Raw genomic sequence first — 23618 nt, 5'->3', positions numbered from 1 at the left:
CTGCCATACTTCAAACCCCAATACTACCAAGAAGAAAGAAAGAAAAAGAAAGAGAGAGACAGAAACAGAGAAGGGAGCTCAGTGTGGCCCTGGGACTGGCAAAAAAAAAAAAAAAGAAAAGACTAGAGAGAGGGATGGAAGGAATGAAGGAACATTTAATATCTACTTACTTTTTTTTTTCTATGTATGTGGTACTGAGGAATCAAACCTGGGTCTTCATGCATGCTAGGCAAGCATTCTACCACTAGGCCAAACTCCCAGCCCCTCTACTTATTTTTTTGTGGTTGCAATTCATTCTGTGAGATTAGAATATCCCCAGATCTTTTAAAATGTATTAATTATAATATTTAATAAAGAGAATGTGAAAATGGCCTGTGTAACTTGTGGGCAAGAATAGGGAGGCGGGGGGACTGGGATTGTACTCTGTTACTAGGACCTTATAAATTCTCTTAATGACATCTTTCAATTTTTACCAGTTTTCAACTATTTAAAAAATGGCAAAATTTATTTATGACTCTATAGACATAATGTTTTATTACATAGATTAATATGTATCTATGACATAAAACCCTCAGCCTAATTTTAAATATGTTCTAAAATCTAAGTGCCAGTGATTGTATATAGAGATTCCCTTCTTGAATACTTGTTTGTTAAATACATCATTTGAAATATGATGTAAAAATCAAGGTTAATAAATTCCTTAATAAAAAAATGGCATAATCTTTTTATAAAAAAAGTTGTAAATAAAAGATACATGAACAATACTTAAACTGGAGTATGAGTGGTATATCACAAGGGAGAAATTCAAACTTTTTAAAACCATGTTATTTGTAATATCAAATCCAATTATTGTCGGGCATGGTGGCTCATACCTATAATCCTAGCTACTCAGGGGGCTGAGATCTGAGGATTGGTGTTCAAAGCCAGCCCAGGCACTAAAGACCTTGAGACTCTTATCTCCAATTAAACTAGTAGAAAACTAGATTGTGGCTCAAGGGGTAGAGTGGTAGCCTTGAGCTCAAGAGCTCAGGGACAGCACTCAGGCCCAGAGTTCAAGCCCCATGACTGATCCCCCCAAAAATTCCAATTATAAAAAAGATATAATAAGATTTCCTCAAATAGGATGAGTAGTATAGTACTGAGACTTGGTAAATACTGATGATTAGATTATATGAGTATTACATATTATAACAACACTCTACATTTCTAATTTTAGGTGATGGAATATGAGAATAGGATTCGAGCCTATTCCACACCAGACAAAATCTTCCGATACTTTGCTACCTTGAAAGTAATCAATGAGCCTGGTGAAACAGAAGTGTTTATGACTCCACAAGATTTTGTTCGATCCATAACACCCAACGAAAAACAACCAGAACGTAGGTGCTAAAGTGAAAAATAAGATTGAGATTTATTTTGTTATAGACTTTCTCCCTCCCTCCCTCCTTCCTTCCTTCCTTCTCTCTCCCTCTCCCTCTCTCCCTCCCTCCCTCACCCCCTTTCTCTTCTTTCCTACCTCCCTGCCCTGCTTCACCTTTGCTAGGTAGACACACTACTGTTTGAGTCGTGCCTTCAAACCCATAGAGTCTTGCTTTTTGCCTAGACTTGCCTAGAGTATAGTCCTCCTGCTTATACTTCCCATTCTAAATGGGATGACAGGAGCATGCCACCACACCATTATTGATGGAGAATATTTTTCCCAGGCAGCCGAGAACTTTAGTCCTCCCAATCTGTACTTCCTGAATAGCCAAGATTACAGGAGTGAGCCAGCCACTGGTTGTTCCCTGGATATTTTTCTTCATTTGCATTTCTTAAATTTTTTAGATCTAAGCAGTAATTTTACTTACTGTGTTAACTACTGGATGTCAAGCATTGTACTAGGCTTCAGGAGTATAAAAAGTAAGTATATAGGGCAGTATGACAAGGCTTAAAGGATAGAGAGGAGATTGTGTTATTCTGGCTGAGGTTCATTGTTTATAATAAGAATGTTCCTGAAGTAGTGAGTTATAAATGTGGTATTAAGATCTTATTTAGTTAGGGAAATAAAGACAGTAATAAATAGTTTCACAAATATGATATTTTTTACCATCTATTATTAATTGTATAAAGTACTGGATTTCATTTTGACATTTTTATACATGTATATACTTTGGTCATATTTAAACCCTCATCATCCTCTCTTATTTTCCTCTCCCTTGTTCCTCCCTGAAATAGTTTCCCATTCTACTTTCATGATCTTTTGTTGTTGTTTAAAATATAAATTCCATATATGAGAATAAACACATTAGTATCATACCCATACACATATAAAAATATAAATAAATATATTTTCTTTATCCATTTATCTGTTAATGGGCATCTAGGCTGATTCCATAACTTTGCTCTTGACTGTTGATAAATACCATAAAATGAGTTGGGTATGTAGGTATCTCTATTGTTTACTGACTGATTCCTTTACGCATATGCTCAAAAATGATTTAGTTGGGTCATATGGTAGCTTTATTTTTAGTTATTTGAGGAATCTCTATACTGATTTCCATAGTAGTTTCAGTAAGTTATATTCCCACCAACAGTGTGTATAAGTTTCCTTACAGCCTTTGGTGTTTATTTTTTTGTGTGTGTGTGTGTGGTTTTTTTTTTTGTTTGTTTGTTTTTGCCAGTCCTGGGCTTGGGCTCAGGGCTTGAGCACTGTCCTTGGACTTTCTCAAGGCTAGCACTCTACCACTTGAGCCTCAGCGTCACTTCCAGCTTTTTGCTATGTATGTGGGGTACCGAGGAATCAAACACGGGTCTTCATGCATGCTAGGCAAGCACTCTACCACTAGGCCAAATTCTCAGCCCCTGGTGTTTATTTTTTTTATAATAGCCATTCTAAGGTGAATACAATCTCAGTGAAGCTTTCATCTGCATTTCCTTTATGCCTAAGGATATTGAACATGAGGTCATTTGTACTTTCTTTGAGAACTATGATTGTTTATTCTTTGAGTGTTTATATTTTGAGCTTTTTTCTACATTCTTGATCTTAATCTCTTGTCACTTGAATAACTGACACATATTCCCTACCATTCTGTAGACTGTCTCTTCACTCTGGTAGTTGTTTCCTTTGATTTGTAAGAGTTTTTAATTTGCTGCAATGCCATTTGTCAGTTTTGGTCCCCCCTCCCCCCAGCTATTGGAGTTCTGTTCAGAAAGTCATTAGCTATATCTCTGTTTTGAAGTGTTTTCCTATAGCAGTTTCACAGCTTAAAGTCTTTGATCCATTTGTAGATTGAGAGCAGGGGGATGGGAGGGATTGATATCTTTTTGCTCAGATTGGCCTCAAACTAAGATCTTCTTGATCTCTACCTCCTAAGTAGTTAGGATTATAGGCATGAGCTACTAAGCCCAGCTAATCTTTGTTATCTTTTCAAGGAATCACTCTTAGTTTTTGTTGTTGTTGTTGTTTTTCCTTTGTGGCTTGAACTCTGGGCCAGGCGCTGTCCCTGATCTCTTCAGCTGAAGGCTACTGTCCTAACCCGGGAGCCACAGCATGTCACTTTTGGTTTTCTAGTGATTAATTGAAGATAAGAGTCTCACATTCTTTAGTGCCTGGGCTGGTTCTGAACTGAGAACCTCAGATCTCAGCCTCCTGAGTAGCTAGAATTTACAGACATGAGCCACCCCCTGGCCTCACTCTTAGTTTTATTGATCTATTATAGTGTCCTTTTACTCTCTATTTCATTAATTTTTGCCCTGATCTTTATTATTTCTTTTATTTACTAATTTGAGGCTTGGCTTATTTTTGTTCTTCTAAGATTTTGAGTTGTGTCATTAGATCTTTTACTTGAGACCTTTGATTTGGAGGCAAGCACTCAAAGCTATAACCATCCCTTCTAGAAATATTTCCTATAGATTGTAATAAGTTATATGTTCATTTTCATTTGAATCAGGCATTTTTAAAAACTTCTCTCCTGATTTCTTCAGTGATTCGTTGCTCAAAAGTATATTGTTCAATTTCCATGTATTCCTATATTTTTAGTTGTTCTTATTATTAATTCCTAGTTTCATTTCATTGTGAGATCACAGTGGAGTAAATTTAGATACAGTAAATTATGAAGTAAGAATTTAGGCCAACAAAGATGCTTTGGTATTTGAGAAATACTATTTTTATCTCTTTAGACATAAATTATATATTCTTGAATTTAGTTTGTGATATTTATTTATTTAATTTATTCATTTTTGTGGTGCTGAGGGTTGATCCAGGCTTTGAACATGTCATGTAGAAATACTACATTGCTGAATTGCATCTCTAATTCCATTTCTTAATTATTGGAAGTTTCATTATGTAACTAGAAGAGATATTTTTTTTTTTTTTGCCAGTCCTGGGCTTGCGCTTAGGGTCTGAGCACTCTCCTTGGACTTTCTCAAGGCTAGAGCTCTACCACTTGAGCCTCGGCACCACTTCTGGCTTTTTTCTATGTATGTGGTACCGAGGAATCGAACCCGGGTCTTCATGCATGCTAGGCAAGCACTTTAACCACTAGGCCAAACTCCCGGCCCCTAGAAGAGATATTAAATGTCTAATCTGCCATGTACATTTCTAGTGTTTATAAAAAATCACCATAATGAATAATTACTTTTCTTATAAGACAATAATCATGAGGGGCAAAATCTGATATATTAAAATAAGATTTAATGGGAAATTGGCTTCATTTTCATTTGTTCATTAACAGGAATTTCCACAACTATTGATGTAGCAGAAGTACAGCATATAATATTCCTATAAGAGTTGAAATAAAGAGGAATGAGGCTGGAGATATTTTTATAGTTTGAATTCTATCATCAGTTGGTTGGTCTCTAGCCAATAGTTCATATTTCAACTTTGTTTTTATCATGACTTCACACATACCGTATCCCAGGATACCCAGCAGATCTAAATTTGTAAGTTTTAGTTTTAGAACTGTTCAAAAATAATCACGAAGTACAGACTACATGAAGCCCTAAATTAAACAGTTTTAAAAATGAATAGAGAGTTGATGAATTTCAGAGTGGAAAATTGAGTATACTTCTGTACTGAACACCAAATATATATATGTATATATAGGTATTTATGTACATGTATATCTTCCTTATAGTTAAGTAGGAATCCAGTCAAAAGGGGAAAATATTTTGTGTGACTTAAATCTGTCTCATCTTTTGTGTGTGTGTGTGTGTGTGTGTGTGTGTGTGTGTGTGTGTGTGTGTGTTTCTGAAAGAGAGAGAAAGAAAATGAGATTTTCATCCCTGGGTATAATAATTAAGTCAGATGCTTCAGCTCCGGGCTTTGAGTGGCACTTGCTATTGTAACAAATTCTACATAGCCAGGTAATGATTTAAGTAGCCAGTAGCATGGGGAGAGTTTTCAAAGTTCTAAATAGAAAAACATGGGCTTTGTCAGAGCAAATCATAGCCTATTGTAAAGAGAATCTATTTCCTGTCCACTGTATCTAACTGACTGACCCTTTTCACCTTGATGTGATTTCATCAATATGAGAGAGAAAGAAAGGTGTGAAAGAGGAAAACAGAGATCTTACTGTGATTTACAATGACCCTTCATACCCTCAGAGATTTTCTTACCTGGAGTGTTAGTACTTTTGCTTAGTGACCTGGAGTGTTAGTACTTTTACTTAGTGACCTGAATTTTACACCTGATTATACAGTACAATAAATATATTTTTAAACATTTTACTGTAGTAATTTTTCCACTTACCTATTATGTTCTACTTTACTTTAATGCTATTGACTTTACTATAGTGCTATTTTTCATCTAGTAGGAGTTGCCAAACTGTAGCTAACTACCTATTTCTGTACAACTCATGAGCTGTGAATGATTTATACATTTTTATGTGATTAGGGGAAAAATCACAAGTATGTTCTGGGCATGTTAAAGTTATGTGAAATCCAGACTTCAGTGTTCAGAAAAAGTTTTGTGGGGAAGTGGTACTGTGGCTCAAGGGGTAGAGTGGTAGCATTGAGCTGAAGAACTCAGAGACAACACCCGGGCCTAGAGTTCAAGACCCACAACCAGTAACAACAGCAACAAAAAGTTTGGTGGACACAACCACAATCATTCATTTATGTGTGACAGCTCTTAAACTCTCAGAAGACAGTGGAATAGTTGCAACAGGGACTGTATATTGCCCATAAACCTGAAACTTTTACTATCTTCTCTTCTGAGAGAAGAAATGTACTGACCCTTAATTATGTGGGACTTACATCTGATTTATATTTTATTTACATGGATTTGTGAACCATGATACTCTTTTTTTTTTCCAAAAATTAAGGTACCATGTATTATCTTGGGCTTTTAGTACAAGGGTTCTGAAATCTTCAAAGCTACTTTTTTACTCATCAACTGAACTTCCCTTACATAGGGTCAGAAAACTATTTTTGTTTTTAAGTCCAGATAGTTATGGTGCATATCTATAATCCTAGCTACTTGAGAAACAGAAATTGAGAGAATCATGGTTTCAGGTCAACTCATACAAAAAGTTAGTGAGACTTCCACTCAGCAGACAAGACAGTTATGGTAATGCATACAGTAATGCTAGCTGTGAAAGAATGATAGGTAATAGGGTCATGGTCTAGGGTTGGTCCTTGGGACAAGCACAAACAGGAGATCTTACCTGATAAATAACCAAAGCAAAAAGGGCTAAACCAGATAATTAAAATGATAGAATGCTTGTCTAGTAAACACAGAACCTTGAGCTCAATCCCCCAATATGGAAAAGAAAATAAAAGGCCAGATAGTAAATATTTAAGGCTTGGTAGAGACCAAAAAGCAAAATGATTCACATTATTCTTAGCTCAAGAGCTATAAGAGAAAAGAACAAAGAGTAGACTGACTAGATTTGATCTGACATCTAGAGTTAACAAACTCCTGTTCTACATACTTACTAAAGGACTGCCTGAGATGATAATGTACATTAAGAACAGTATCTAAAACAAAGCAAGCACTCAATAAAGATAGCTACATTCTGTCATTGTCTGGTAACATGCGGCAATTGGATGGATCTGCCTTTGGATTAACCTGCTAGTATGAATGCATGACTTCAAATTTGGTGGTACTGGGTTATTGGTGAACCTGAGTTATATAAGTTGAAATCAAATAAGAAGACCAAACTAAATTAGTTCATAGGTCTTTTGTAGCTATAGAAATAACTGTCCATTCATGCTAGCACTCTTTTTTGTTTGGTTTAAGAAGAATTGTACATCACGCTCCTCACAAACAAACAAATTAACACTGGGGCCAGGAGTTTGGCCTAGTGGTATGGTGCTTGCCATGTACAAAGACCCGGGTTCAATTCCTTTGTACCACATACATAGAAAAAAGCCAGAAGTGATGCTGTGCCTCAAGTAGTAGGGCTCCAGTCCTGAGAAAGCCCAAGGACAGTGCTTAGGCTCTGAGTTCAAGCACCAGGACTGGCGGAAAACAAACAAACAAAAACACTTCTTCCAATGTAACAATCTGCCAAAATCTTCAGCTAAAATCATATTTAATGATGAAACTCTTTAAATTTTCCCTGACACTAAGAACAAAGGAAAACTATCATCTGTCACCGTTCTTATTGAACATAATATTGGAAAGTTCAGTGAGGCAATAAGGAAAATAAAAAACATAACTTGGAAAGGAAGAAATAAAACTGTTCCTATCTGTAGATGGTATGATTGTCTACATGAAAAGTCCTGAGAAATCTACCAAAACTAAGGAAAAAACAAATACCTGAAACTGAGTGAGTTCATCAGCATCAAGAATACAAGATCAATATATAAAAATCAACCACATTTCTGTATGCTATAATAATCATGGCTCCATCATCTAGTACATTTAATTAAATGATTAGAAACAACACTGAGAGCTATCAGTTTATATATTTCACTGGATTTATAATCAGTGGCTATTTTTTTTCTTTTTCAGACTTGGGGTTGGATCAATACATAGTAAAACGTTTTGATGGAAAGGTGAGCAAACAATGACAACTATATATCCTCTTGTTTACTAAGATTTTCAAGTTCCTCTAGAGTTATATCTGAGAGATACCAGGATATCTGGTTAGCTTACTAAAAAATTAACATGCCTAGGATAGAAAATCTGTTCCTTCTTCAAAAGCTCCCATAGAAAGACGTTAGCAGATATTTCACTACGTGGTAACTTTCATGGGTTGTCAGCCCTATATTTTAATGCTTAATTCAGTAGTCACCAAAAAGTGTAATAGTTATACGTCTACTATTACATTTGAACTTCTTATAAAACACACATTTACGCTGTTATTATTGGTAATAAATGTATATAAGTGTGCATTTATATTGTACTTATGGGAACTATCTGTGCTTTCAGCTTTGTAAATAAACAGTTTACCATGTTGAGATGGCATAATACAGGAGATAGAAGCATACTGGTCTAGCAACATTAACTTTTTGCCATTTGTACCTGGATAACTGCATTAAATTTATAAGATTTTATCTACATGGATTTTATTATAAACACTAGTAAAACATTTTTAAATGATAAAATACCGACCTGGTTTTACTTTCCTCATTTTTTTTTATCAGTCGTGGAGCTTGAACTCTGGGCCTGGGCACTGTCTCTGAGTTCTCAGCTCAAGGCTACTGCCCTACCAATTGAGCCACAGTGCCACTTCTTCCTCAATTTTTTTGAGTATATCTATAGCAACAGTCTTAAATGTAATAGTATGATGATCCATATAAGTATGTTTGTAATAATCCTGAATAATAGTCCAAATTTTCAATTCTAGTAATTATGAAAAATATTTTGAGCTTTCCCGTCTCCATTTTGTACCTGAGTAAATAATATTAGTCATTCTTAGGTGTAGAAAATGAAACTTTCATTTATCTCAAAGCTTCAATTAAGTATGTTTTTCCCATTCAGGGTAAATCCTCCAAAAAGAAATCTTTACATGAGTTCAGAAAGGAAAGGAGAGGGAAGGGAATAGGAGGGAAATGGGAAGAAGAAGGGGAATGGAAGGAAGGGAGCAACTTTGAAAAGGTGGAAGAAAGCACATCAGAAAGAAGAAGGAGCTAGGAGTGGCTCTGCAAGGCATAGAGAGAAAGCAAACAAGGAAAGTCATGAAGTGGATGGGAAAGGAAGGAACTTGGAATAATCAGGCTGGGTGGAGTTCAGGCTAATAGGAACTGATTTGCAGGAATGTGTCAGTTACCACAACTGCACAAAACTATATTCCCTGATGATGGGAAGCAGTAAGTGTTAATTTTTTACAATGAAAATAATGCATGACTGTCTTCAGACCTGAGCAATCTCAGCTAAGGCAACCTACCTAAAAAGTACCTTTCCCATAAGGTAGCACAGTGCCTAACCTGCTTCTGTCTATGGATATGCTTTTTTTTTGTGTCACATATGCTAAAAGAAAGGATACTGAATAGGAGATCAGGGTTTAGAGACCTTGCTGTATTGTGGGACAGCCATCTGTTCTCTAATCTTGGTTTGTGCTTTATGCACATAGGGAGGTTACTGAGGGCACTGATAACATATTCAGGTTTCAGAGGCTCTGGCAGCTCCTGCCCCTGGCAAACCTGACTTTGTGTCCCTCAGAGTCATATATGGCTTAACAACATAGGAAGTAGCTAATAAATATTTGATAAACTTGTAATTTAAAAAATACTATATTCCTTGGTGACTTGGTCCATAAGTCAATAATATAGCAAAGTTAGTTTGACAAATAACTCTTTAGTCACTCCAGGAATACAGAGCAACAAGAGAATTTAGACTTCTTTTGTTATACATATGAATAGCTAATATCATGCAAAGAAGTTGAATACAGCAAGTTTACATGTTGTAAGAGGAATTTCCATCCTGAAGGTTTCTCAAATATGCACTCCTTGTGATAACTCATGTGTCAGATATGTTCTCCACTTTCCTGATGATGTGACTCAATAGCTACTTCCATTTAATACTAAAATTTTGTAGAGCTTCATATTTTTTCTCATTTGTAATAGGTTGATTAGCTCTATCTTTCATACCATTAACATTTTTATTTTACATTGCCACTTATTTTTAATCATTAACGAAAGTAAAATGCAACAAAACATCCAGGTATATAGTCGACACCTTGTTGTACAAAAATGGCAGTACTTCTGTGTTTGGAAAGTATGCATTGTATTTTTTTTCACAGAAGCTTAAAATTTAGAAAATAATAAGGAAGAAAAAAGTTTGGAAATTAGAGTAAAGAAGGCAAGATTTAGAAATACCAGTGTGTAATACTTGAAAATACAACTGGTATGAAAGTCACATGAATGAAAGTTGTCTTTGTTGTTCCAAAGAAACAGGTTGTGGAAAACAAGAATGGTAGTCTCATTTTAGGAAGTATAGAATTCAGCCAATGACCTAGTGCCAGCCAGCTTAGCCCCAAGCACTGGGGGGCAGTCTAGTGCCCCATCCATCTACCTTATGACATTCATCTTGAATCTGTTGGCTGGCATCTCCATTAAGATTCTATACTTATTTCCATAAATATGTTCTTGAGGTATTTAGAGCAGCTTCTTTAATAAGATTTTCATACTTTTATCTGATAGGAAATTTAAGAAAATACTTTCTGTCTGCCTTTTAAATGTTTTATGAGCAAAGGTGCAAAATCTAGTGTTTGATTGTTTAAAAGCTTTTCCAGGGTTTCCCATGGTCTCTTCCTTACTTCCCTTATGCCTAGCTCCAAAGCATTCTGAGCATTTCAGTATTTGGCAGCTGTGTATAAATAATTGGTAGATGTTATAAAGCATGCTGAACTGGGTATAGGAAATGCAACCTTGTGCCATAATAAGTGGCAAATCACATAATATTTTATTTTACAAAAAGAAAATGGGGCCAGGAATTTGGCCGAGTGGTAGAGTGCTTGCCTAGCATGCATGAAGTCCAGGGTTCGATTCCTTGGTACCACATACACAGAAAAAGCCAGAAGTGGTGCTATGGCTCAAGAGATAGAGTGCTAGCCTTGAGAAAGTCCAAGGACAGTCCTCAGGCCCTGAGTTCAGGCCCCAGGACTGGCCAAAAAAAAAAAAACTTACAAAAAAAGAAAAAAAAGCAGTATGTTAAATTCTCTATTTGTTCCATTATTTCATCATATGCCATGAACATCGCTTGGCATTTTGCATTCTTTTTCTTAGAAACAAAATGATGTATCTTCTCTCTCATATAGAGATTATCTGCAAATGTAGCATTTGAATGGAGTTGCTCATAATAATCAATCTTGAGATGAACAAAAGCTTGGAATTTAATTAAATTACCATTTTGAACTAAAATGCTGGTTCAGCATCACAGGAAAATCCTTGTGCTGAGTGTATAGCTCTGGTAGGACAAGTGCTTAGTGATGGGGAGGCCTTGGGTTCAATCCCCAATATCCCCCCCAAAATGTCAGTCCTTTGACTCTTACTGTAATAGTTTTCCATTCTTTTCCTTAGTCATAGATTTTCCCATCTGCTTTTCAACTCTTACGTTGTTTATATTGCTTTCAAATGCTTTTCTTAATTTTCTCTCTACTAACAAATTAGCAGTTTTAGTTCTTTATCCACAATATCCCTTTATAAAAAAAATCTAGCTTTGGTGTCTCAACTGTTTTTCAAAGCATTCAGAGCATTTCAGTATTTGGCAGCTGTGTATAAATAATTAGTCGATGTTATAAATCATGCTGAATTGGATATAGGAAGTGCAATCTTGTGGGTACATGGACCCACAAGATTAAAAGAGTATGGGTGGGGCTGGGAGTGTGGCCTAGTGGTGGAGTGCTTGCGTAGCATGCACAAAGCCCTGGGTTCGATTCCTTAGTACCACCTACACAGAAAAAGCTGGAAGTGGTGCTATAGCTCAAGTGGCAGAGCACTAGCCTTGAGTAAGTGCTGTTCAAGAACAGTGCGCAGGCCCTGAGTTGAAGCTCCAGGACTGGCAAAAAAAAAAAAAGTGTGGACTTCAGAGGTAAACATGTGTTGATTCAAATATAGACTCTGCTGCATGCCTGCTGGTAACCTTGGGCAAGAGAATGTTTAACCTCAAGTGTCAATTACCTTTTCACTAAAATTGAGATAGTGGGTAAAGCATCTGGAGCTACAAAACGTACTTATTTTGCATGACCACAGGCATTACTCAGTTTATGAAATGTATTATCTGCTATTACATGTATTATCCTATTTCTTGGTTCATATGCTGCAGAATAGCATATCCTGTACATAATCATTGTCTTTCATGATCCTTCCTTCCCAATTCAATCAGCTTGTACTGATTGAAAAATCTCCTGTGCAGTTTTTGTAATGAGCAATTTGCCTGGGTTAAATAGCTAGTTCATTAGCCAAAGAGAGACTTCCAGTTGGATTTCTTCTATCTGAACTGACCTGCATTCACAGCAATTCATCTCACCTCTGTGCAGGAAAATCCTTTCAGCCTCAGTCACATCACTCTCAACTGTAGACTTTTAGCTTGCCAATAGCACCTGTTTTTCAGTCAATAACTTTTATAACAGTACCGTACTTGTTTTGAAAGTTATGGTAAGAGTAGTTATTTTTTTACAGCTACCAAAGTTTATTTATTGGACACAATCTTTAAAACTATTTAATATTTGGTAAGGTATTTTAGAATGGTACCCTGCTAAATTAGCCAACCTAAGCTGCTTTCTCATATGCCAACTTACATGATTACCTGTTTTCATTGCCTGTAATAACAGCACTTAATTTTGGAGGATATTTGTTTCCAAGTAATCACTCTGAACTCGAGTACTTCTTAATCCTCTGAACTCATCCAAATTTGGTTGCAAAGCAACCAATTTGCCAGAAAGCTGGAAAATACTATACCATTTTGGTAGGAAACCTCAAAGAAATGCTTTGACTGCACATTAAAAAATGAAATGCTTGTTACCTTTTCATTATAAAATATAATTGTTCATTTTCTTTTTATAGAAATATGAAGCTTTTCAAAAACATATGTTATCATGTTGGGGAGGTTAGGAATTGAGTTGTTGAATATTTTCTTTTATTGTGACTAACAGGTAATGTCTGAAACATTTGTATGTGTTTCTTGTTTTTTATTTACAGGTGTTCTGTGATGTTCTTACAGATTTTAATTATTTCTTCATATGTAATGTTTGTGATACACATATTTGATTTGGGATTTTATGTTCATATAATCAAACTATTCATTTTTTTTCTTTTTCTCATCTTCTGATCAGGATTTCTGGCAGGTATTGACTCAGCAGCATGTGCTTTAAGTTCGTTAGTGTTCTGGAATCATAGTGGTGCTTCTGAGGCAAGAGTTCAGTGCATGCTTATGTCCCTCCCTGCTCTCTTCGGAGTAATCCAGTTCTTGTCATTTTAAATTAACTTACGTTATCTCTAATATGATACTTCAAGCACTACACAAGTACTTGACAATATAGAACTCAACGTAATTTAAAAGGAAAGTTTTAAACTCTAGGTGTTACACAAAGATCAGAAAACTTAGTTTTAGTCATTATATATTTTTTTTTTTGCCAGTCCTGGGCTTGAGCTCAGAGCCTGAGCACTGTCCTTGGACTTTCTCAAGGCCAGAGCTCTACCACTTGAGCCTCAGCACCACTTCCAGCTTTTTTATATGTATGTGGTACCAAGGAATCGAACCCGGGTCTTCGCTCATGCTAAGCAAGCACTTTAACCACTAGGCCAGACTCCCGGCCCTAGTCATTTATATTATATCAGAAATTAATAAATTGGATCATTTGAATAATCTTATCTATTAGGATGTCATATTTTTATTTACATGATAATAGAGGTATAAGACAACAATTACTTAAAATTAGCAGATCCGGCTGAGCACCAGTGCTCCTGCCTGTAATCCAAGATACTCAGAAGACTCAGATCTGAGAATTACAGTTTGAAACCAGCCCAGCCAGGCAAGTCCATGAGACTCTTATCTCCAGTTAACCTCCAAAAAGACCAGAAATGGAGCTGTGGCTCAAGTGCTAGAACATCAGTCTTGAACAAAAATGTTAGAGATCAGTGCCTGGCCCTGTGTTCAAGCCCTGATACTGGCAAACACACACAAAAATATTAACAGATCTTTTTTCTTTTGAAATTCCTTCCATAATAAATACAGATAGGCAGTTACTTAGTTGTACATCTCTGAATAAAATGGCTTAAGAGGATATTGATGGAACATTAGAAAGACTTCCATGTTTTTCTCTTTTATGCTAATCAAGGACTTCAGCTTGAAAAAGCAAAAACAAGCACATAGAGAAAGCCATGGAAAGAGTATGTAGTTACAGGCTGATTTCAGAGGGCACTCCCAACAAGTACTTTTAAAATGATCTAAATTTAGTGGCTTGGACTCTTCATTATAGTTTATAAGTTATTTAAATTTATTCATTTAAAAATTATGCTTGCATTTTTATACTCGGCAATCTTAATAAAAATATAAATTAAACTGAATTAGAAACATCTTTTATCTTGAAATAATTAATGAAGACCACAGGGTGTTCATTATTTTTTCAGAAAATTTTTTTCTAAGTTCTTTTATTAGAGGGCTTTTTTTTTTTTCAATATTGGAATCCCAGTTTAATGCTTCACACTTACTAGATAGGTTCTCTCCCATTTGAGCCACTCAGCTAGTCCTTTTTTCATTGATTATTTTCAAGATAGAGTCTTGCTTTTATTTGGGCTGGTCTGGACCAAGATACTTCTATTTGTGTTTCTCCATGTAGCTATGATGAGATGTATATGCCACCACTTCCAGCTTTTGGTTGAGCCTCACATTTTGCCTAGGCTGGCTTTGAACCATGATCCTGAGATCTTTGCATCCCAAGTAGGTAGAATTATAGGCTTTAACTACTGTGCCTAGCATAAGCCCTCAGCACTTTTTTTGAATGTGCTGTATTTTTAGTTCCTATACAAAGCCCCAAACCATTCACCTTATTATTGGTAAAATAAATTAAATACCTTTATCATTAACTCTGTTTTGAAACCATCTAGTATACTTTTACAATTAAGTCAAAATAATGTATTGATTATGCTACTACCAATATCTCAAATTCAAGGAATTATATTTCAGAAGACTAGCTATGGCACGAAGGATATAGCAATGCCAACAAGAATAAATCATGACTGGGGGATGTAGCTTAATGATAGAGCACTCTTGTCACATGAGATAAGCCCTGAGATCCATCCTTTATACCACACACAAGAAGGAAAAAGAGGAAAAGGAAAGGGAGTAGAGAGGAAAGGGGAGGGGAGAAGAAAGAGGAGACAGGGAGGGAGGAAGGGAGGGAGGGAAGGAAGGAAGGAAGGAAGGAAGATAGATGTGACAATGCTTTAAGACAACCACTTTCATTTCTCTATGTTAGGACTATAGGAGGCAGCTAAAAATTCTTACTGTTGTTTAATAATTGGTTTTAAATTGGAAGAGTTTAATTATGACTTGCCTCATATAGGGATCCTCACTAGAGAGCAGTAGAAATTGTTAAGTGCTAGCCAGGAAGTCTCTGGAATTTTCAGCATTGAGCCACTATAAAGCACCATCCCCCCCCCTTTTTTTTTCTGTCAGTCATGGGCTTTTCAGCTCAAGACTACTGCCCTACCCCTTTTGCCACAGCACCACTTCCCATTTTCTAGTGGTTAATTGGAGATAGAGTCTCCCAGACTTCAGTGCCCAGGCTGGCTTTGAACCGTGATCCTCAGATCTCAGCCTCCTAAGTGGCTAGATTTATAGGTGTAAGCCACAGCGCCTGGCTTGCACCAGCCTTTTTTAAGGTCACTATTGAAAGTAATGTTTTGGGCTGTTAAAAGAGTCAAAATCAAGTTTCATGATGCTTTCTTTGACAGCATATATACTTAATTTGCAATGATACAGACTAGTAGCACAGCCCCTGTGCAGGGAGACACATAAATTTCTGAAGTATTCAGTACTTTTATAGCATCAGTCTTCCACACCTATTATGGTTTTTGGAATCTTAATAAAAACTAACTGAATATGGTATATAGAAATTGTTTTAGGCCAGGTGCGGTGGCTCATGCCTATAATCCTAGCTACTCAGGAGGCTGAGATCTGAGGATCATTCAAAACCAGCCCTGGCACTAAAGACTGTGAGACTCTTATCTCTAATTAACCACTAGAAAACCAGAAATGGTGCTGTTGCCCAAGGGGTAGGGTGGTTTCCTTGAGCTGAAGAGCTCAGGGACAATGCCCAAGCCCAGAGTCCAAGCCCCACGGCCAATTTAAAAAAAAATATGTTTCATTAAGTAATCAAGTTAAATATTAAAATCAAATTTTACTGTATTCTTAAGGATATCTTGTGAGTACTTTTTATAGTAAAATGATAAACTTTTTTTCTTAGAATAGGTAGTGAGGGGATTGTTTATATCTGTCAGGTTCTATAAATACCATTTACTTGGGTGATACTGGATGTCACTCCCTTAAGCACCCAAGAGCCAACAAGCAGTTACTTCACAGAAGAGGCCTTTCAGGCTTGCTTCTGTGTAGGACTTCTTTGCATGCTAAGTTTCTGTTGCCTGTGGAAAGGCCAAAATAAAAGGCCTAGTAACAGAGTGCTGTTTTTCAGATGCAGTTTATTACTGATTCTAGATACCCATTCTGTTGCTATGAGGAGTATCCACAATGTCTCTTTCCAGTCTCTCGAGTTCCACCACTACTGAAGTCTGCTCATTTAACCTATGTGTATTTTATTATTCAAGCTGACAAAAGAACTGGCAATGTAACAACTAAATGCTTCAAAGGAGGATGTCATTTACTTGGTTATTTCAAACACTCAGATTCCTATTAAGATATTTTAAAATACATTTTTATTTTAGATCACCTTGTGCAACTTTGAGATCAGCTAATCTCATTTAAGTGATCATAGTTGATTTGAAAGCATAAACATGATTGACCATTTCATTTCTTACATTTCATGTTTAGCTTTTTCATCATAAAACAGATTTGAAATTTACTTTGGCCTAAGAGGACTTTGTTCCAGACTAATTTCCTCTTTCATATACTTAACACACTTTAGCATGTTTTCAAGCCGCATAAATAAGGTTCTATAAAATCTATTCCAGTAAAGAAAGTTCTCATTATACTCTGAATATCTCTTGTTAGCATTTGACTACAGACGGTCTGTGAGGATAGTTCTTGCTTCACTTATTTGTGTTTGTCATGATGTATTTTCAGAAATTCTAAATTAAATTTATTTAAATAAAAAGCTCTTCTCATTACATAGTAATTCATATAAGATAAGACTAAAAGAACCAGGCTGGGAGATTGGCCTACTGGTAGAGTGCTTGCCTAGCATGCACAAAGACCCACATACATAGAAAAAGCTGGAAGTGGTGCTGTGGCTCAAGTAGTAGATCAGTACCCTTGAGAAAGCCCAAGGACAGTGCTCAGGCCCTGAGTTCAAGGCACAGGACTGGCAAAAAAAAAGAGAAAAGAATATAAAAGAACCTATTTTTGAGACGATTTACATTTTGAAAAATGATTGAAATATGCTTGGAATTTACAAAGCCATAAAAAATTTGTACTTAAGTTAGCTGATAAAGGATAACATTGTACAATAATTAACTACATTTGCTTAAAAATACTACGTTCTCGGGCCTGGAGTTTGGCCTAGTGATAGAGTGCTTTCCAAGCATGCATGAAGACCCTGGGTTGGATTCCTCGGTACTACATACATAGAAAAAGCTGGAAGTGGTGTTGTGGCTCAAGTGGTAGAGTGCTAGCCTTGAGGAAAGCCCAAGGTCAGTATTCAGGTCTTGAGTTCAAGCCCCAGGACTGGCAAAAGAAAAATATTTCATTCTCATAAACATTTTCAGAAATTACTAACAATGTAGATTTCCTGTGTCCCTGTGCAGTTCATAGAATGTAGCATGGGCCCTGGAGTCAAAGTTTAGATTGTCATGCCACTTAAGCTTTGTCTGGAAGTGGAACTGTCACTCAAGTGGTAGAGCACTAGCCTTGAGGAAAAAAAGAAAAAAAGAAACCAGGAATGGCAGCCAGGCCCAGAGTTCAAGCCCCAGGACCAGCTCCAAAAAAACAAGAACAAGGGCCGGGAGTTTGGCCTAGTGGTTAAAGTGCTTGCCTAGCATGGATGAAGACCTGGGTTCGATTCCTTGGTACCACATACAGAGAAAAAAGCTGGAAGTGGTGCTGAGGCTCAAGTGGTAGAGCTCTAGCCTTGAGAAAGTCCAAGGACAGTGCTCAGGCCCTGAGCTCAAGCCCAGGACTGGCAAAAACAAACAAACAAACAAAAAAAAAACAAGAACAAAACCAAAAAGTCTTTGTCATCTTGGGCTTCTTAAATGACTTCTCTATACTGAAGTCTCTTACCTGTAAAGTACAAATAATAGAGCCACCTACCTTATAGAGTTCCAGTGAGTATTTGACAAGATAATGTAAAAAACAAAGTCATATGGTACTTGGCTTAAAATACAAAGTATAATTTTTATATCCTTGATGTATCTTTTTTTTTTTTTTTTTGTGGGTCATGAGGCTTGAACTCAGCCTGGGTGCTGTCCCTGAGCTCTTCAGCTCAAGGCTACCACCCTACCCTTGAGACAAACCCCAGTTTCTGTTTTCTAGAGGTTAATTGGAGGTAAGAGTCTTAAGTCCTATTGTGCCTGGGCTGGCTTTGAACCTTGATTCTCAGATCTCAGCTTCCTGAGTAGTTAGTATTACAGGTGTGAGGCATTACGCCTGGCTCTTGATGTATCTTTAATCATGACTGGTATTCAAAATACCTAGATGTTTGGTTTCAAAACTGAGTTTTAAACTCTTTGTCTCATGTGTTTCTAGCAAATGATAGTTACTAGTATAGTATAAATCAAGGGTATGTGTTGCATTCAAGGTAAACCACTTTTTTTCTTGTTGTTTTTTTTTCCCGTGTGGGAAAATTTATTATATTGATTTGTGAAGTTGTGCTTGAAATTATTTTAATTAAAGGATACAGAAGCCTTTTATAACCCATGTGTTTAAAACCAAGATTGCTAACTAGGCAGTGGTAGCTCATGCCCATAATACTAACTATTCACCTATTAAAGAGGCTGAAATCTGAGCACTGCAGTTCAAAGCCAGCTAGGACAGACAAATCCAAGAGACTTTTATCTCCATTTAACCAGCAGAAACCCAGAAGTGGAAGTATGACTTAAATGATAAAGCATCAACCTTGAGCAGAAAAAGCCAAGAGGAAAAAAAGAGGGAAAGAAAAAAAAATACTCTGAGCTCAGGACTATTTTTCTTTGACATTGATCTGAGGGGGCAAAATTCAGAATGAAACCTTAGGTTTAGTTAGGAAATAATAATGATGACCCAGAAATGATTTGAAACAAATGCACAAGCATAATATTAGAGCTGATTTTATCTTTCTAGATTTTTTGTAGTACTTTATCAGATTCAGGAGATTTAAAACAAATTATTTCAATAAAGTTACATCATTTCTCTGGTTAATTTCATTTCAGTGGCTACTTTTGAATTTTTATCACTGCCTCAGTCACATCGTCTATTTTTTAAAACATCTTCATTTGTATCATTTTCTCTGAAGCTATTAGTTAATAAAGTAAGAAAACATTTATATTCTAGGTATTTAGAATTGTTCTCAGCACTAAGGTGGTTAGAATTGGGACTGAAAAGAGATTGCTTTCTGGCAGAGTGAGATTTATACTCTCTTAAGCATTCACCTTCCTCAGTTTGTTGCACAGTAATTTATGTGAAAAGCTTGGAAGAAATTGTGACCCAGAGGGAGAAATAATGAACTATTCTGCATTGAAAATATCTCAATTTAATATTTTTCTGACATATACTGAAATTCTACAAGTTCAGGTTTGGGATAGGGAACGAGAGTAATATATTCTAACTGTGCAACATTTTCTGTGTGATTGTTTAAGATTGATATCTTACAAAGCTTTGGCATCTATGCACCAACTAGATAATGAAGTATGAGCATTAATTGCATGGGAAATTGATGTTTTTTTCTCTTTCTAACTTTTTCCTCCTCTCCTTGCCCTAACCCTGTTTGGAAATAATATACAATATTTTAATTTCCAGAAGTATATTACTATTATAATATTAGATTGTATTTTAAATACTATGTGGGGGTTAGGATATATTTCAATAACACAGAGAAATATTAAAAAAAGTTTGTAGTCCTGGAGATGGACCAAGGGCCTGTACAAAATAAGGCCAGCACTCTAACACTTATGCACATTCTTGGCCACTTTGTATTTTATTTTGAGGCATTCTCAGTGAATTATTCAGATGAGCCTCAAACTATTCTATCTCAGCCTCCCAAGTAGCTAGGATTATGGGCCTATTCCACCACACCTGGACAGAGACATTAATATTAAAATATTTACAAATGCTCAGATGAAAATGATCTAAAGTTCACAGCTTCAGAAAGGGCATCTTGGGGGCTGGAAGTTTGGCCTAGTGGTAGAATGCTTGCCTAGCATGCATGAAAACCCAAGTTTGATTCCTCAGCACCACATATGTAGAAAAAGCTGGAAGTGGTGCTGTGGCTCAAGTGGTAGAGCTCTAGCCTTGAGGAAAAAGCCCAAGGACAATATTCAGGCCCTGAGTTCAAGCCCCAGAACTAGCCAAAAAAAATTTATATATATATATATATATATACATACACATATATATATATATATAAAGAGAGAGAGCCGCAAGAGCATCTTACTTTAAATAGTAATGTTGTATTCTTTATCAGATTTTCTGTCAGTATTTTGAATTTCTAGAGATATATGCATTTATTTTGTTGATTTCTGTTACAAAGCTTATTTCAAGAACTCAAGGCCTGAGTATTGTCCTTGGGCTTTCTCCTGGCTAGAGCTCTATCACTTGAACCATAGCACCACTTCCAGCTTTTTTCTTTGTATGTGGTATCAAGGAATTCAACCCAGATCTTCATGCATGCTAGGCAAGCACTCTACAACTAGGCCAAACTCCCAGCCCCAAAAAGTCTTAACTGGAAGAAATAATGAGACTAAATTCTTATCCCTCACCTTAACATATAAAATTCGATTAAGATGGATCACAGACCTAAGTATAAAATATGTAAATATCTAAATATCACCTTCTATAAGGAAGTAGAAGATAATATATATATATATAGGTATAAGCCACCACACCTGGCTAATATGTTATTTATTATAAATTGGTAATAACTTATTAGACAGCATATGACTTACCCATTAAAGAAAAATTTGATTAACTGAACATCATGAAAATAAAAGAAAAATTAGGATTATCAAAATAAATTACAAGCTGGTGCCAGTGCCTCATGCCTCTGATCCTAGCTACTCAGGCAGCTGAGATCTGAGGATCACGGTTCAAAGCCAGCCCAGGCACTAAAGTCCGTGAGACTCTTATCTCCAGTTAACCACCAGAAAACCAGAAATGGCACTGTGGCTCAGGTGGTAGAGCACTAGCCTTGAGCTTAAGAGCTCAGGGACAGCACCCAGGCCCAAAGTTCAAGCCTCATGACCAACAATAAATAAATAAATATTATGTCAGACTCACAGAAAATATTTTAATACATTTGATCCATATTTCTTATCAATCGCTGAATAAAAAATTCAACAGTATCTTAAAATAGTAATAATCATCTTTTATTTCTCTGCCTTCTGTCAATCAAAAAAGTAGGGAACAATTTTAGGCTTTCATGACGTTACAGTTAGGCGCAGGCTAGGACCTTTGTCACCCTGCTTAACTGAAGATGACGGTTCACTAAAATGAACCCTTGCTCACTAAATGGCTCACTAAAAAGTCTGATATTACAGCCTGGTGGTAAAAGGCCTCAGATCCTCCCCCCTCTAGTTTTTTCAACAGGCTTGCTTGAATATTTTTTTCAAATGGCTGCTGACTTAATCCCTGCAAAACAAGGTGCTTTTAATAACCAGGCCTCAGTTGACACACATCATAATGTAGCTCTATTGGTCAAACAGACCAACCTGGATTCAGAGTGGGAAAAGGCTAGATTTATAAGAATATGACTACCAGATGACAAAATTCATTTGAGTCTGAATGCAGACTACAGATTTCATACTCAGAATATATGAGCTACTGCAGATTTAAATAAAATGACAACCCAATTAAAAGTAGACCAAAGCCCTAAACAGATGCTTCCTAAAGAAATATGTACAATACTGCTGGGCACTGGGGCCTCATACCTATAATTCTGGCTACTTATAGGAGCCTGAGATCTGAGAATCACAGTTTGGAACTAGCCCAGGCAGATAAAACTATTCCAGTTACGAGCAAAAAGCCAGAAGTGTGGGGCCAGGAGTTTGTCCTAGTGGTAGAGTGCTTGCCTAGCATGCATGAGGACCCGGGTTTGATTCCTCGGTACCACATACATAGAAAAGCCAGAAGTGGTGCTGTGGCTCAAGTGGTAGAGCTCTAGCCTTGAGGAAAAAAGCCCAAGGACAGTGATCAGGCTCTGAGTTTAAAAAAAAAAAAAAAAAAGCCAGAAGTGGAGGTGGTAGAGTACCCGCTGTAAAATGAAAAAAGATTGAGTGAGAGCTTTATAGTCTTAAGGTCAAGCGCCAGTACTAGCAGGAAAGAAAAAAAAAGACTATATACATATATATGTGTATACACACACACATACACACACACACACACACACACACACAAATATATACATACACACACGCAAAATTTAACTAGTATTAGGAAAATGCAAACTACAATGAGATACTAAAAATAACCTATTTAACTGGGTAAGATTAAAAAGACTGACATCATTCATTGCAGCACTATTTACCATAGCAAAGATATGGAACCAACCCAGATGTCCCTCAGTTGATGAGTGGATCAACAAGATGTGGTATTTATATACAATGGAATTCTATGCTGCTGTCAGAACGACATCGCCCCACTTGTAAGGAAATGGAAAGACTTAGAAAAAAAATCATATTAAGTAAAGCAAGCCAGTTTCAAAGGAACATAGGCCCAATAGTCTCCCTCATTTGTCATAATCAGTAGAAACCTTGGGCTCACTTAGCAGAGATTTACAATAGAACAAAATCTAGAGACATTAGGCCAAATAGTACAACACTAAATGTAAGGAACTCCAGGATAAGGAAACAAAAGCCATATAATGAGTGACTGTTGTCCTTAATGTACTATGTTACCTTTCATCTCTTTTGCCATCTCTTGGTTATCTCATATTGTTACAATTTTTCACCTTGTTATCTGATATATTTTATATGTGCTTAATTGGTTATTTGAAATTGGATAGGGAAGGGGGGAAATCAAGATAAGCAGGGGGAGGGTGGAAGGGAAATGGGGACCATGTCATGAGAAAGGGTATCAATGTTTGTGAAGTGATGTACTTTCTATCTGGTGAATATAATGTAACCTTTCTATTAATCACAATAAAAAAATTATTAAAAAAAAGACTGACATCACAAAAGTTGGCAGTGATGTAGAATACACAGAATCTACTGATGCATATGTAAAAAAGATAAAACAACCTTGAGGAAAGTGATAATAGTAAGAAACTGCAAATTATGAGGGTTTATCAGTAGGAACAAATAAATTATAGTATTCTTTCTGTATATTATTATATATAGTATTTTACACAAAATAAAATATAGCAATACTTAGTGTATTTATTTTT

At 36.3% G+C, this 23618-nt stretch overlaps 1 protein-coding gene and 1 non-coding gene across 3 annotated transcripts in view; both read left to right on the top strand.

The window, feature by feature from the left end:
• The window catches only part of Micu1 (mitochondrial calcium uptake 1), a 125904-nt gene that overhangs the window by 21851 nt on the left and 80435 nt on the right, over positions 1-23618 (top strand). Inside the window, exons 4-5 of one of the 2 annotated variants that reach the window (XM_090346513.1) lie at positions 1217-1379; positions 7937-7980. In XM_090346513.1, coding sequence (XP_090202639.1) covers positions 1217-1379; positions 7937-7980 — 207 coding nt within the window. The remainder of the gene's footprint in view (positions 1-1216; positions 1380-7936; positions 7981-23618) is intronic. The other variant, XM_090346514.1, reaches the window with a different exon arrangement.
• LOC150054270 (U6 spliceosomal RNA) lies at positions 15810-15913 on the top strand. The gene has a single exon (XR_016537975.1). It is a non-coding gene; the product is annotated as a U6 spliceosomal RNA (small nuclear RNA).

This window comes from Megascapheus bottae, chromosome 15 (assembly GCF_031878675.1).
Source record: "Megascapheus bottae isolate mThoBot1 chromosome 15, mThoBot2.hap1, whole genome shotgun sequence".
NCBI lineage: Eukaryota > Metazoa > Chordata > Mammalia > Rodentia > Geomyidae > Megascapheus > Megascapheus bottae.
The sequence above is the reverse complement of the archived record's forward strand: the minus strand, read 5'-3'. Positions and strand labels throughout refer to the sequence as shown.